This window comes from Mchenga conophoros, linkage group LG7, assembly GCF_057382185.1.
Source record: "Mchenga conophoros isolate Kocher_MC1m ecotype Shallow Benthic linkage group LG7, M_conophoros_male_GT1.1, whole genome shotgun sequence".
NCBI lineage: Eukaryota > Metazoa > Chordata > Actinopteri > Cichliformes > Cichlidae > Mchenga > Mchenga conophoros.
This window is the reverse complement of record NC_140532.1, coordinates 1850307-1866104: the sequence shown is the minus strand read 5'-3', so window position 1 is coordinate 1866104 and position 15798 is coordinate 1850307. Positions and strand designations below refer to the sequence as shown.

Sequence of the window (15798 nt, the reverse complement as noted above, 5' to 3'; positions counted from 1 at the left end):
TCTGGGATAATGTCCACGTTGAATCATGTGCTTTGATTTAATTCACATGAATAAAAACATTTGATTTATACAGCAAAAAGCCAAACTTTGGTTTATTTATAAAAGACACCTTTGCACACTTTGGTCCATGATGAGTACTCCCTCTGTCTCAGTGCTACAACAGCGTCCACAGTGGGCTGGAGTGGAAATGAAACTCGCTAGTTTTGGCATGATGCTCCCTTTCCAAGAACATCTGACACTCTATCATTTTTGAAAAGCAATTAGTGATTAAAACCCTGATTTACTTTGTTTTAATCTAAAAGATGAAGTTGGGGAAACGTTTTCACTCCACAGCTTTAGCAGCATCAAAGTGTCCCATCCTACATCCTGCTTTTAACAACATCACTGAGCAAACAAGCAAAGACTGCCAGCATTAAAACAAAGGAAATGGAGCGTCGCTGGCATCGGTCTACAACAATCTACGTCTGTGACAGCAGTAATTCATTTAAAAGCACCTCAAAGAATTTAAATATAAAATTTTCCGAACAGTAAATACATGAAATGCTGACTACTTTCTTCCTCCTGTGGTGCTCGTGTGTTGCCGTCTTCGCCTTCCTTTGAAATCTTTAAAAATAACCTTTGGTCCAAACTGGTGATTCCTACTCCACACAGGAGCAGATATTTACTCGAGAGATGACATAATTAGGTCCTGCTGTAAACTTTAAAGTATTTTTCCTCTCTTGCACAAAATACTGACATGTGCCAAAAGCTCAGCTGAGAGCAGACTATAGTCAGCAGGTTTTCTTCTTTTTCAAGTCCCAGCAGCCTCTCGGGATGTTCACTCAGCCTGTCAGAGGCTTAGGCTAAGATCAGCCCCACCTATGAACTTGTAGTGGAGATTCTCCAGGAAGGGCAGCTGTGTCTGGAGGAAGTCCACTGCTGCTACGGAGATGTTGTTGCACCTGGAGATGTCGAGCGTCCTCAGACGTTTGCAGTGCTGCACCAGGAGGAGCAGGGATCTGCGGGGTTTAGAGTGCAAACAGCTTAAGAATTTGATGGCTTTCCGATGAGCTGCAGCTACTTGCGAGGCGTGTGTGCTAATCACCTATCGGTGATGTTATTACAGCAGGAGAGGTAGAGATGTTGCAGTCTGGGGAGGTAGGGCGCAGCATGCGCCACGCCGCGGTCGCTGATACCTGGGCAGTGGCTGAGCACGAGACTAGTGAGACTGCGGCAGTGACGCGCCGTCGACACTAAGCTGTCGTCTGTGATCTCCGGCAGCATGGAGAGAGACAGATGGTGGAGATCTGGGAAACGCATCACCTGAGAGAGGAAAACAGAGCTTTTCAAATATTTTGCATTCCAGACTGGAACCTTCTGCTGCCCGTCCTCCTCCTACCTGAGTGATGCTGCTGTCCGTCAGTTTGGAGCAGGCAGAGAGGTCCAGTTCCTGCAGCCTGCTGAGAGCTAAAAGAGAAGCTCCAGCCTGCTGTCTGAGCTGCTCCAGGTCATTCGGAGTCACTAGCTTGGGTCGCTCCTCGAAAGGCAAGCGAGGAGGCTTGAAGAAGCCCATGTTGCCAAAAGTCCGGGTGAACCTGGGCCCCTTGTCTCCCTGTTAGAGCGAATTATTATAACAACCACACGTGCTTAGAGCAAAACAGACACAAAGCTGTGATTCTCACCGTCTCCTCGTCAGGCTCACATTTGGCTCTTTGCACCATTCCCAGCAGACCCCAGTCTGTCACTTCTTTACACCAGCCGAGCCGCAGCACCACCAGCTTCTGCAGGTAGGTGGCGACTGCGCACACGGACAGGTCAGTCACATTACTGCAGGAAGTCAGGTCAAGCTCGCAGAGAGTGTCCCCGAGCAGCTGGGCGAGAAAGAAAACTGCAGGATCCTAAAAGAAAGGCAGGAAGCTAAGATTTTTCCATCTGGTTTAAACCGAACGAAGCGACGCAGACAATGACCGACCCTGATGTAGGTGCAGCTCCTGAGGTTGAGCGTCTCTAGCTGTCGTCTGGCAGCATCGGATCCCTTCAAGCCTTTCACCATCTCTGTTCCATTGATGTGCAGACACTCTGACAGGTCCAGAGAGCGCAGGGAGGGCAACAACAGCAGGTCCGACAGGCCTGTTGGTAACACGATGTTAATCACATGGAGGCAGTGCGATGAGCTGCGAGCGTGAAACTAATAACAGAGCATCATAAACTTGCAGTTCTATTCAAATAGAAAAATGCTGATTATTTCGTTTGTTTTCCCCTTAAAGCTGCTTTTAGTTTGTTCCATCATCGTGATTACGGTCACTCCAAAGATAATATCAAATATAAAAATGATCACACTGGGTGACAATTTCAGTTAAATACACAAGAATGTGCACGGGGGGAACCTTTTTCTGTGATCCTCCAGTCCTGCGACAATGAGAGGTGTGTCAGTGACCTCAGACCTCGCGCTATGGCCTCCACAGACCTGCTGGTCAGCTCCGTGCAGCCGCTGATGTCCAGTTTGAGGAGGCTTGGCTGGTGCTTCACCAGAACTTCCACCGAGTAGTTGGTCAGCTCCTTACAGCCGTGCAGGATCAGCTCCTCTAAAAACAAACCCTGAACCTGCAACACAGAATTACAGCTCTCAGTGGAAGTATTCTTAGTGATGCTGAAACTTGTGCTGTGCCAACATCCCGACCTGTGCAACAGTGCGCAGCGACTCAGGGGTGATGGATGTCCTGCTGAGGTCCAGAGCTACGAGGGTGGATTTCTGCTCCATCAACAACCTCCTCAAGTTCCTAAGCGACAGCAGAGCTGAAGAGTCCTCGACGGCCCCCACCGGGCACCCTCGATACGGGTCAAACTCAAAAGCAATATGGCAGCCAGCCAGCGAGAGCCGACGGAGACGCGGCGTGCATCCGGTCAGCCGGTTGAAGGTGAGGTCAGACAGGTAACGGAGGTCAGACAGGTCCAGCTCTTCCAGACCACACAGTGCTGACCGCACCTGGAAGCAGATTATGATTGCTCACATTTTTATGACACCATAAAAAAATAAAGATTTTTTTAAAATTTCTTGTTTGAATTGTTCAGATTGTTTATTGCCCGTCTCCACCCACCTGCTGTCTGTGCTCCTCCCTGGAGAGGAATGCTCCAGACATGAAGAGGCTGTCCAGACCTCTGAGGTCCAACCTGCGGAGGGAGGAAAGCCGAGGGAGCAGGGCCAGCAGGGAAGCCTCTGTTATGCTGCTTCCAGGCAGGGCCAGGCTCTCCAGTTTAGGGCCCAGGCAAAGGCCCACCTGAGGAGGAAGCAACACAAAACAGGAAGGTTAGCAAAGGTGTGTGTGTTTAGTGGGAAACTCGGTGCTTACACGTTCACACACACAGACGCACATGATTGTGATAAGCATGAATTATTAAGTAATGACCACAGCTGCTCTGAACTTTGGCGTTCATTTATGGCCTGTCACGTGTTTATCCTTGTGACAGGAAATTAAAATAATAAGGCTGTGATTGAGATATATATAAAAATGTTAAAACAATGCTAGTGTTTTTCTAAGATGACTAGAGTCCAGACAAATCCACTGTAAAAAAAGTTTCCATTGCCCGGAGGTGTGTGAATTATGTGAGCCTACCAGGAAGCGTATGACTGCTTGTTTGTGGGTTTGTCATCACATGACGTCAGGAATATAGTTTCACAGAAGGAGCAATGGATGCTGAGACATTTTTAGGTACTAAACACAACAAAAAACCACCTGTACCCCTAATATGTGTCAGACAGGAGCTGTTTAATTCGTCAGAGTACTGCACCTCCAGCAGCAGCGATCTGGAGATGCTGAAGCCATCGAGCTGGCTGATTATCAGGCTGCAGCGTGGCTTTCGGCCCAGACCCCTGATGAGCTCCAGGGACGAGGCCGAAGCCGGGAAGCGGAAGGTGATGTTCCTCTGCAATTTGAAAAAAAACACAGTTAAAATGTGCAGCCACCTTTCAATTCATCGTCTCTGTTGTGGTCTGGGGAGAGTGACCTGGAAGCGGGGGTCCTGGCTGGCACTGTACCAGCTACGGCAGACCAGCGAGGCTTCCTTCCTGTCTGAAGCGTGGAGAAAACTCAGGATGTAAACTACGACCTGCAGATTGAGACAGAAATGCTGGATTAGATTAAACATCCGCGAAGAGCTCGATCCGAACCAGCTCCAGCGAGAGCACACTCGACAGGTACAGCAGGTCATGCGCAGTAGCTGACTGCCATTAGAACACTGTTACTGTAGCTCACGAGCACTGCGTTTGTATTGCACTCACCTCCACGGGCAGCGCAGGAGTGTCCACTGCGTCCTCCCCATCGCTGTCTCCCATCGTCCAGACCATCTGTGACTCAGCTAGCCAAACAGTAGCTATCGTGAACTAAGTTTAGCCTTTAAGCTAATGCGTCCACAGCACAGAGAAACGGTGTCGCCCGTCAACTAATAATTACAGCTACAGCTTTCCTTTCATTACAAGCTGCGTTACCTGCTGTCGTTGCCCTGAAAGCTCCTTTACGTTAGGCTCTGTGCACGCTCAGTCCCTTCAGGTGCGATCAGCTGACCGCAGAGGAGGCGCTGATGACGTCAGGGGGCGGGGCGCTGTGTTTTTTCCAGCACGCTTGGTACCGACGAGCTTTGATCTGATTTGTTTTTGACGCTTTGACCTAAATGTGTGGAAAGTGTTCTGTTTACCCCACACAGACGATGGTGCGGCCCAGAAGAAGCGGTTAGCTGTTAGAGCCGAATCAGAAAGGCTTTTGTTGCCAAATGGTGAGCAGGTTTACAACAGTATTGCTTCGGTACTTAGTGCAAAACATAAGTAAGATACACTTAAATAAACAAAAATAAAACTTAAAAGTGCAAAGCGGATCGATATATACATGAATGCAGGTGATGATCTGTGCAAAAATGGAACAGATATGACTGTGGGTCAATAACACGCCGTAAAAATACTAAACATCCGCAGTGAAAGTTAACGTTTGGAAAATCTTGCAAAAACATTTAAAATGACTTCATGCAGAAAAATGTCCCCTGTATGAGAGAAGACCGCAACTTTACTGTGGGGATTGGCTGTTAAGAATTAATTAACCCACGTATTGACCTGCAGAAAATAAAATAAAAACAAAGATATTAACTAGATTTATCATTCAAGCCCCTTTCCCCCCAACAAATACTACAAACCTCCAGTTTAATATCAGTAAAGTTAAAATATGTTGGAACAAACACCAGCAAGTAAAAATGTCAAATTTGTTCTTGATTTGAACCAAGAACCAGATCCTGGTCTGTGGTTAGTGTTTCAACCACCAGAACTAACTGGTTTCACGTCCTGTTGTTTCCTGTTTAGTTTCGGTCTTTTTTTCTTTTTACCTTTATGACAAGTCAAAGACAAGAACAGATGCTAAAATATGACGAAAACTCATTTATTTCAATAAAATTTACTCGAAAAAACAGGCCTTTGTCGATGATTCCTTTCTATGGTCTGGCAGTACGGATCGCTGGCTTGTGGCTACAGTTAGCACATCTATACAAAAGTACTGCTGTGCGATTATATTAAGCATTTACAGCACAAGTGAAGCATTTTGCATTTCTACAGTTATTGCAGTCTTGTGACAACACAACCAGCACAGTGACTTAAAATTAAACTGTGAGAGCTAAATAAATACAAAAACAGATATATTTACATTATTGTACAAAACAAAAGAAAACATAAAAAGATCGACCGTAGTGAGGTTAATTCCATCAGTAGGCTGGTTCTTAGTACATAGTAATAAACTGTTTGCTTTACAATTACACATGTATCATGTATCAATGTGTAAAATATGCTGAAGTTAGGAGATGTTGCTACAACCTTACCCAGTATCTTTGTTCAAAACAAAACTTACACCAACACAACAGAGTCAGACATGTAAGGCATCTTTCAAGTTTACAAAAAGAATCTGTAAACATTCAGCAAACAACAACAGCAAAAACATTTTCTCCTTTCCTGTTTCACAGAAAGACAACAAGTTCAATCCTGCAGAATTTACTCATCGTAGCTACAATGAATTTACTCACATAAACTCAGTGCAGACGATGAAAATGGGCCAGAAATCGTGGGACTGACAGTTTCCTGTTACATTACATGAGCTATAAAACTTAACTAGTACAATGTGTTAAATGCATTAGGCTATAATTATAGATATTATTATTTAACGATCATTCAAACTATTGAGACCCTCCCTGAGTTTCTTCCTGTTAAAGGGGAGTTTTTCCTTCCCACTGTCGCCAAGTTCTTGCTCATAGGGGGGGAATCTGATTACTGAGGTTTTCTCTCTAATATCATCGAGTCTTTCCCCTAAAGCGCCTTGAGGCAGCAGCTATTGGGATTTGGCGCTATACAATTGAAAATACATTTAAATAAATAGAAAGTAATCACGACTTTTTTTCTTTCCTCTTCCCGTTTCCTTCATCATCACTGATTGGCTCCTTCGTGACTGTGTCGCTGTGGCACTCAGAGGGTGACTGAGGCATCGCAGAGTACCGACACCGGGAAGCAGAGCGAAATGTCGGAGAGCCGGCAGACATGGGTGATGGCGTGTCCACTTCCCTGTCAGGTTCCAAGCTGGAGGCGGGGGATGGAGGTGGGAGGGGGGAGGAGATGGACGGCTGGGAAGGGAAGAGGAGAGTAAATAAATCTTCTATTCAAAGTAGATGATTTGCTGGGTTAGCTCAGGGTTTGAGCATGTTTACCTGTAAGGAGATGCTGGACTTGTTCGTCTTCTCTTTGACTTTTGCCAAAGCGCCTTTAAGTCCCGACGATCTCTCCGTCATCTCAAGAGCTGCTTTCAACAGTTTGGGCGTCTCTGCCCTGACAGGAGCTGCTGGTACCAGAGGGGGTTCCTTAGCCTCTTCTTTAGGTTCAGGTTTCTTTCCTTTGTTAAGCATCTTCCTGTGTTTGAGACAAGGATAATCCGGCTAACGACAACTGTAAGCAGAAAAAAGGGGGAACTCGAGCTGCCCTGCATAGTCATACCTTCTTGGGAAAGCAAAATGTTTTAGCGGTTTTCCAATCTGGTTTTAAACCCTTTCATAACACTGAATCAGCCCTTTTAAAGGTTTTCAATGACATATTTTTAGCTACCGATGCTGGGACTGTGCTGCGTTTGATACAGTGGATCCTTTTACTCTCTCCTTTGGAGCACTGGGTGGGCATTAGGGGCACAGCACTGGAGTGGTGAACTTTCTGTGTCGTCCTCCGCTCCCCTCTTGTGTGGTGTCCCACAGGGCTCAGTTCTAGGCCCCCTCCTCTTTTCTTTATATCTGTTTCCTCTTGGTTCTGTACTGAGAAAGCACAGCATTGCTTTCCACTTGTATGCTGATGACTGTCAGATCTATGTCCCTCTAAAGAAAAAAGGCAGATTCCACACAGCCCAGTGTGTTAAACCAGCTGTCACAAACCTGGGGGTCAAAGTGGACTGTGATCTGAAGTCTGACAGTCAGATTAAGGCAGTGGTAAAATCTAGCTTCTTTCAGCTGAGGCAGCTGGCTAACATAAAGCCAGTTCTTTCACAGCAGCACTTTGAGACAGTGATCCACGCCTCTGTTAGCGGTCGGCTGGATTACTGTAATAAAATTCTTTTAAACCTCTCCATGGCCTTGCCCCATCTTATCTCTCTGAGCTAAGATGTTGTTTTCTTGCTTGTTTTCTTTTAATATAGGGCTGTTTTAATTTTTATGTATTATGTGTTGTATATATTTATAAATTTTTGCTGTTTTCTGTTATTCTTTTGTTTTTAACTGATTTTCTGTACAGCTCTTTGGTCCTGTGCTGGGTGTTTTAAAGTGCTTTTGGATTGATAGCTACTTGAACTGATGATGGGTGGCCGACAGCACCGGAGCGTTTGATGAGCTGGCAGTGAGGGGAAATCATACAGTACAGATACAGGACAAATATTATTTCTATTCATATTCAACCTGGCTTTCTTGCGCAGCAGTTTCTTGGACTCTGGATAGTGGACCAGGATCTCATTCAGGTCTTTTTTGTCCAGGATGAATAGATTGGCAAAGCCATGAGCAATCACATTGGCTGTGCGCCTGTTACCACCGCCGACTGCAAGCAAGCTACCAAACAAAGAGCACTGTGGTTAAAAACAGCATTATTTAAAAGAAAGGTGCATTTTTACATTTAGGAAAGAGGAATTTCTCTATAAGTGTAACTGTTTGATTTGATGTATAAAATGGTTCTGGGACCTTGGAGTGTGACCATCACAGTTTTTGGCTCTGTGCTTGTCTGCATGTGTGAAAACACTGTAACTCTGTTTGAAAACTTTTACTCTTAATTGTGCGCCACGTCTTTACCTGATTTCTCCAAAGACTGATCCTGCTCTAAGAGTGACAAATACAGTCTTCCCATCTGGGCCTCCAACCACCTGCACCTCTCCAGCCTTTATGATATACATCTCCCGACCCACCTCGCCCTTAGACAAGTGAAATACCCGAGCCAGGTGATTAGACAGAGATCAAGCAAAAAACATCAAGCTGAAAATATTTGACATGATTCATACACCAGAACATGGAGAAATAAGCACATGTACCTTTTTGCAGACATAATCCCCCGGGAGGTAGACGACAGAGCGCAGGCTTTTTAGCATGTCGAAAATCATCTGTCTGTCACAACCCTGTCAGGAGGGAGAGCCAAAATAAAACAACCTGGCGTCACTTCTCCAGATGCATAAAAGTATTTTAAAAAGGGAGATTAAGTGAAGCCTACCAGTATGTTCTACATTTTGTATTTCTAATTCCTACCTGAAAAAGAGGGACTTTGCTCACAATGGAGTAGCTGACATCTATCGCTATGTCCAGACGCATTTTATCTGGCAGCTGATTCAGCAGCTCCTGCTCGTCTGGACGGTAAAGGAAGAAGCAAAGGGTCAGGTGTGACTGAAACATTGCATGCGTAAGATGAATGCAAATATATCACGTCCTCCTCACCCAGCATGCCTTGTGATTGCCAGGTATAGTTATACCAGGTTTTGACCCGGTTCTGGACGTCTCTCGGGATGCGGTAGGAGGACATGTATTTAATAGTGCTGTCCATGCAGCTGCGGTAGTAGGTTTGACTTGCTGTAGCTGCACCGACAACATCGCGCATCTGACAGACAAATGAGCAAAATGAGGATTATTAGTGTCCCGAAACAATCACAAGCTTTTAATGTTACACACGTTTGCCCCCTTTCTGATTTCTATTTCGATATTTGTCACATTTAAATGTTTCAGATCATGAGAGCAGCCCAGACCATCACGCTACCACCACCACTGTGGACCGTTTGTATGATGCTCTGTGTTAGTCTTACACCCGTCCACACAATATTTCCCCAAAGTCTTGACAATCATCCAGACTTTTTTTCACTCCTTTGGAAGCTTCACCCGTTACGTCCTGGTCTAGGAGTACAGGAGCGCAACATACTGCGGTCAAGTGAGCCCTCACTTACGAAGTCGCAGTCAAGCTAGCCGCCCCGCCAGCCGCACCGAAAATGTGGTTGCACTACTCTTACGTATATTACGGTATGGATGAAAACCGGCTTAGAAACGCAGTGTTTTGTGTCCTGACACTATTTTACTTCACAATCCACTCCCATTTTTAGTGTATCTCCACTTTCCCCCCTGTGATCCACAGCCCAAATTACTGTATGATTCAGAGAAAATTAACAATAAAATTTACCCAATTTACTCAACTATACTTTTAATGTCCTCATCTTTGACCTCAGATTACAGGAAAATTGTAAGAGGTGACGCAGATATTTCACTGGATTCTGACTCTAGGCTGTCGCCACTCTTCACCCTGTGATCCACAGCCAAAATTACTGTATGGATTTTGAGAAAATTCATAGCAAAATCTTCCCATTATGCTTTACTGTACTCCACATATTGACATCTTTGAGCTCTGATTACAGGAAAACTGTAAGAGGTGACGCAGATATCTCACTGGATTATGACTCTGGGTGACCCCCACTCTGCACCCTGTGATCCACAGCCAAAATTACTGTACGGATTTCTGATGAAATTAAATCCTATTCCATTACCAAACAAAATGAGTTCATTGAAGTATTTGCTTAACTACAAGAAATGTCTTTCCACACACAATTTAAATTTTTCAAAATGTCATTCACACACCACCTCAAGTATCAACTTCAGTTTTAGACATTATTTATTCAGTGCTTAATCACAACAATAGTCAACTTAAGGCACTTACATAATAAGTTAAACCTTACAATAATACATACAGAGAAAAACCCAACAATCATATGACCCCCTATGAGCAACAGTGGGAAGGAAAAACTCCCTTTTAACAGCAAGAAACCTCCGGCAGAACCAGGCTCAGGGAGGGGCGGGGCCATCTGCCTCAACCGGTCAGGGTGAGAAATTACATTTCTCAGATTACTGATTTCTCATATTACTACTACACAGTTTAGATACACTCAACAAAAATATAAACGCAACACCTTTGTTACTGCTCCCATTCCCCATGGGATGGACGTAGAGACCGAAAATTCATTCCAGATACACAATATAACCATCCCTCCCAAACAGTGGTCACAAATCAGTCCAAATGTGTGGTAGTGGGCACATCTGCTATATTGAGATAATCCATCCCACCTCACAGGTGTGCCACATCAGGATGCTGATCTGACATCATGAGTAGTGCACAGGTGTACCTCAGACTGCCCACAACAAAAGGCCACCCTGGAATGTGCAGTTTTGTCTCACAGCAAAATGCCACAGATGCCACAAGCAATGAGGGAGCGTGCAATTGGCATGCTGACAGCAGGAATGTCAACCAGATCTGTCGCCCGTGCATTGAATGTTCATTTCTCAACCATAAGCCGTCTCCACAGGCGTTTCAGAGAATATGGCAGCACATCCAACCGGCCTCACAACCGCAGACCTCGTGTAACCACACCAGCCCAGGACCTCCACATCCAGCAGGTTCACCTCCAAGATCGTCTGAGACCAGCCACCCAGACAGCTGCTGGAACAATTGGTTTGCACAACCAAACAATTTCTGCACAAACTGTCAGAAACCGTCTCAGGGAAGCTCAACTGCATGCCCGTCGTCCTCATCGGGGTCTTGACCTGACTCCAGCTCGTCGCCGTAACAGACTTGTGTGGGCAAATGCTCACATTCGATGGCATCTGGCACGTTGGAGAGGTGTGCGCTTCACGGATGAATCATGGTTCACATTGTTCAGGGCAGATGGCAGCTGAGAATGTCCCAGTTCTTGCATGGCCAGCATACTCACCGGACATGTCACCCATTGAGCATGTTCGGGATGTGCTTGACCGGCGTATACGACAGCGTGTACCAGTTCCCACGAATATCCAACAACCTCGCACAGCCATTGAAGTGGAGTGGACCAACATTCCAAAGGCCACAATTGACAATCTGATAGACTCCATGCGACGATGTGTTGCACTGCATGAGGCAAATGGTGGTCACACCAGATACTGACCGGTTCTGGGTCCCCAGACCCCCAATAGCGCAAAAAACTGCACATTCCAGGGTGGCCTTTTGTTGTGGGCAGTCTGAGGTACACCTGTGCACTACTCATGATGTCAGATCAGCATCCTGATGTGGCACACCTGTGAGGTGGGATGGATTATCTCAATATAGCAGATGTGCCCACTACCACACATTTGGACTGATTTGTGACCACTGTTTGGGAGGGATGGTTATATTGTGTATCTGGAATGAATTTTAGGTCTCTACGTCCATCCCATGGGGAATGGGAGCAGTAACAAAGGTGTTGCGTTTATATTTTTGTTGAGTGTATCTAAACTGTGTAGTAGTAATATGAGAAATCAGTAATCTGAGAAATGTAATTTCTCACCCTGACCGGTTGAGGCAGATGGCCCCGCCCCTCCCTGAGCCTGGTTCTGCCGGAGGTTTCTTGCTGTTAAAAGGGAGTTTTTCCTTCCCACTGTTGCTCATAGGGGGTCATATGATTGTTGGGTTTTTCTCTGTATGTATTATTGTAAGGTTTAACTTATTATGTAAGTGCCTTAAGTTGACTATTGTTGTGATTAAGCACTGAATAAATAATGTCTAAAACTGAAGTTGATACTTGAGGTGGTGTGTGAATGACATTTTGAAAAATTTAAATTGTGTGTGGAAAGACATTTCTTGTAGTTAAGCAAATACTTCAATGAACTCATTTTGTTTGGTAATGGAATAGGATTTAATTTTATCAGAAATCCGTACAGTAATTTTGGCTGTGGATCACAGGGTGCAGAGTGGGGGTCACCCAGAGTCATAATCCAGTGAGATATCTGCGTCACCTCTTATAGTTTTCCTGTAATCTGAGGTCAAAGATGAGAATATTAAAAGTACAGTAGAGTAAATTGTGCAAAGTTTACTATCAATTTTCTCAAAAACCGTACAGTAATTTTTTCTGTGGATCACAGGGTGCAGAGTGGCGACAGCCTAGAGTCATAATCCAGTGAGATATCTGCGTCACCTCTTACAGTTTTCCTGTAATCTGAGCTCAAAGATGTCAATATATAAAGTACAGTACAGTAAATTGTGCAGTTTACTATCAATTTTCTCAAAATCCGTACAGTAATTTTGGCTGTGGATCACAGGGTGCAGAGTGGCGACAGCCTAGAGTCAGAATCCAGTGAAATATCTGTGTCACCTCTTATAGTTTTCCTGTAATCTGAGGTCAAAGATGAGAATATTAAAAGTACAGTAGAGTAAATTGTGCAAAGTTTACTATCAATTTTCTCAAAAACCGTACAGTAATTTTTTCTGTGGATCACAGGGTGCAGAGTGGCGACAGCCTAGAGTCATAATCCAGTGAAATATCTGTGTCACCTCTTATAGTTTTCCTGTAATCTGAGCTCAAAGATGTCAATATGTAGAGTACAGTAAAGCAAAATGGGAAGATTTTACTATCAATTTTCTCAAAATCCGTACAGTAATTTTTGCTGTGGATCACAGGGTGCAGAGTGGGGGTCACCCAGAGTCATAATCCAGTGAAATATCTGCGTCACCTCTTATGGTTTTCCTGTAATCTGAGCTCAAAGATGAGAATATATAGAGTATAGTACAGTAAATTGTGCAAAGTTTACTATCAATTTTCTCAAAATCCGTACAGTAATTTTTGCTGTGGATCACAGGGTGCAGAGTGGGGGTCACCCAGAGTCATAATCCAGTGAAATATCTGCGTCACCTCTTACAGTTTTCCTGTAATCTGAGGTTAAAGACGAGGATATTAAAAGTACAGTAGAGTAAATTGTGCAAAGTTTACTATCAATTTTCTCAAAAACCGTACAGTAATTTTTGCTGTGGATCACAGGGTGAAGAGTGGCGACAGCCTAGAGTCAGAATACAGTGAGATATCTGCGTCACCTCTTATAGTTTTCCTGTAATCTGAGGCCAAAGATGTCAATATGTAGAGTACAGTAAAGCAAAATGGGAAGATTTTGCTATGAATTTTCTCAAAATCCATACAGTAATTTTTGCTGTGGATCACAGGGTGCAGAGTGGGGGTCACCCAGAGTCATAATCCAGTGAGATATCTGTGTCACCTCTTACAGTTTTCCTGTAATCTAAGCTCAAAGATGAGAATATATAGAGTACAGTAGAGTAAATTGTGCAAAGTTTACTATCAATTTTCTCAAAATCCGTACAGTAATTTTGGCTGTGGATCACAGGGTGAAGAGTGGCGATGGCCTAGATTCATAATCCAGTGAAATATCTGCGTCACCTCTTACAGTTTTCCTGTAATCAGAGCTCAAAGATGTCAATATGTAGAGTACAGTAAAGCAAAATGGGAAGATTTTACTATCAATTTTCTCAAAAACTGTACAATAATTTTGGCTGTGGATCACAGCATGCAGAGTGGGGGTCACCCAGAGTCATAATCCAGTGAGATATCTGCGTCACCTCTTTCAGTTTTCCTGTAATCTGAGCTCAAAGATGAGGACATTAAAAGTATAGTTGAGTAAATTGGGTAAATTTTATTGTTAATTTTCTCTGAATCATACAGTAATTTGGGCTGTGGATCACAGGGGGGAAAGTGGAGATTAACCAAAACTGGGAGTGGATTGTGAAGTAAAATAGTGTCAGGACAGAAAACACTGCGTTTCTAAGCCAGTCGGCACCTATACCGTAATATGCGTAAGAGTAGTGCAACAACATTTTAGGTGCGGCTGGTGGGGCGGCTAGCTTGACTGCGACTTCGTAAGTGAGGGCTCACTTGACCGCAGTCGCAACATAAGGGTTAAAAGGAGAGTGACCCCGGCCCGGTCCCCAAAGTATGGAAGCCCGTTTCCGCCACTAAAAAAAAAAAAAAAAAAAAAAAAAAAAAAAGGATCCATAACTCAAAATTTCGAGTTATTTTCTCTTAATTTTGAGTTACTTTCTCGAAATTTCGAGTTATGGATACTAGCTTTTTTGTTTTTATTTAGTGGCGGAAACGGGCTTCCATACCAAAGCCATATCCAGAAGCCAATTTACAAGTTAAGGTGGTTTTATTGCTACCAAAAACCAAAAGCTTTAACTCCGGGGTGAACAAAGGCCAAAATAACAAACAGAACAAGCTATTCCAAAAACGGAGGTGCTAGCAAACACAAGGCAAGCGCTACTGCTAACTCCCTAACTGAATAAACAAGAGAAGGAAGGCAGTCCACGCCTTCTGCTTCAGAGCCTCTGTATAAGTGAAAGCATCTACACACTGTATACAAAACTTAGCAATTCTCTGAAGTCACACACAGAAGTTTATCACAGATAAAGGTTTGGAGGCGGAGGACGGCTCTGCTGCTGTCAGGGGGAACAACTGCTGGAGAGAGTTTTTAAAACAGCCACTTGATGATGGAACCAATCAGCAGCTGCCAGCTCTCCAATCAGGAAGGACCTGCAGAGACTCTTAAAGGCACAGGACACACAGAACAAAATCCAGCCAACGTGATCCAAAATATGGCCAGGGCCATAACACACCATAGTTCCAGGCTCTTTAACGCTGGAGTCCCAAAGCCTTAGAAATGCACTGTAACTCTTTCCAGACTGACAGGTGCCGATGACTTTCTTCATGTTTGTTTACATCGTGCAGTGATGAGCTGCTTTCTGTTAGCGGACTTCGCTTTGTCAGACACGTTCCAGTGTCGGCCTGGGTGCGGTTAGTGAAACTGAACTCAACTGTCAGTCGCAGTTAATTCATCATTTAACCAAGGGTCAAATACTTTTTCACACAGGTGCAGGTAGATGTTGGCTTTGTTTTCATCATTTAAAAACTATTTTATACTTACTCAGGTTATCGTTGTGTAAAATTAAAATCTGTTTGATGACCTGAAACATTTAAGTGTGAGAAAAATATTTGAAAAAGAAATCAGGAAGGTGGGCAAAGACTTTTTCATGGCACTGTACATGAGGCGCACGTGTGCGCCTACCTGTCCAATCATGATTGAGAAAGCAAAGACTCCGATAAAGTAGTTGATGAGTTGGAAGATGATCTCAGACAGGGTGGTGGGATCTGGCAGACCCCCAATGGTAATCAGGGTCTTCACTGCGAAGTAGTAACAGCGAATGTAACTGAGAAGAGAAACACTCTGTTCTTATCTTCAAAGCAGTCATTTGGTTAAAAGACACATGGCCGCTACTAAAAACAGCCCACCAACCTGTTACCCTCGCCATCGTACACCCACTCAGTCAGTCCCAGTCCTATGAAGTCAGAGATCCAGTAGTAGAGACAGGCATTAAAGTGCAGACAGTAAAGAAGATAGGTGGTGGTACGAATCACCCTAAGAGATGGAAAACACAGGAAAATACATGAAATGCATATC

At 44.2% G+C, this 15798-nt stretch overlaps 2 protein-coding genes across 9 annotated transcripts in view; both read right to left on the bottom strand.

The window, feature by feature from the left end:
* Positions 1-59: 59 nt before the first annotated feature.
* fbxl9 (F-box and leucine rich repeat protein 9) lies at positions 60-4547 on the bottom strand. The gene is made up of 11 exons (XM_085281477.1): positions 4259-4547; positions 3985-4086; positions 3769-3903; positions 3078-3257; positions 2660-2965; positions 2367-2583; positions 1952-2109; positions 1662-1877; positions 1379-1591; positions 1085-1302; positions 60-998 (listed from the first exon to the last, which is right to left on the bottom strand). The coding sequence occupies exons 1-11, from the start codon at positions 4322-4324 to the stop codon at positions 830-832; spliced, it is 1980 nt and encodes a 659-aa protein (XP_085137603.1). The 5' UTR covers positions 4325-4547; the 3' UTR covers positions 60-829.
* An 836-nt stretch (positions 4548-5383) lies between these two features.
* The window catches only part of LOC146569300 (uncharacterized), a 36484-nt gene continuing 26069 nt past the window's right edge, over positions 5384-15798 (bottom strand). For 7 of the 8 annotated variants that reach the window (XM_085281464.1, XM_085281462.1, XM_085281468.1 and 4 more), the window contains 9 exons: positions 15634-15756; positions 15406-15547; positions 8950-9109; positions 8764-8861; positions 8553-8636; positions 8317-8435; positions 7933-8079; positions 6709-6907; positions 5384-6624 (listed from right to left, as the gene is read on the bottom strand). In XM_085281464.1, the coding sequence (XP_085137590.1) occupies positions 6391-6624; positions 6709-6907; positions 7933-8079; positions 8317-8435; positions 8553-8636; positions 8764-8861; positions 8950-9109; positions 15406-15547; positions 15634-15756 (1306 nt within the window). In that variant the 3' untranslated portion in view covers positions 5384-6390. The remainder of the gene's footprint in view (positions 6625-6708; positions 6908-7932; positions 8080-8316; positions 8436-8552; positions 8637-8763; positions 8862-8949; positions 9110-15405; positions 15548-15633; positions 15757-15798) is intronic. The other variant, XM_085281467.1, reaches the window with a different exon arrangement.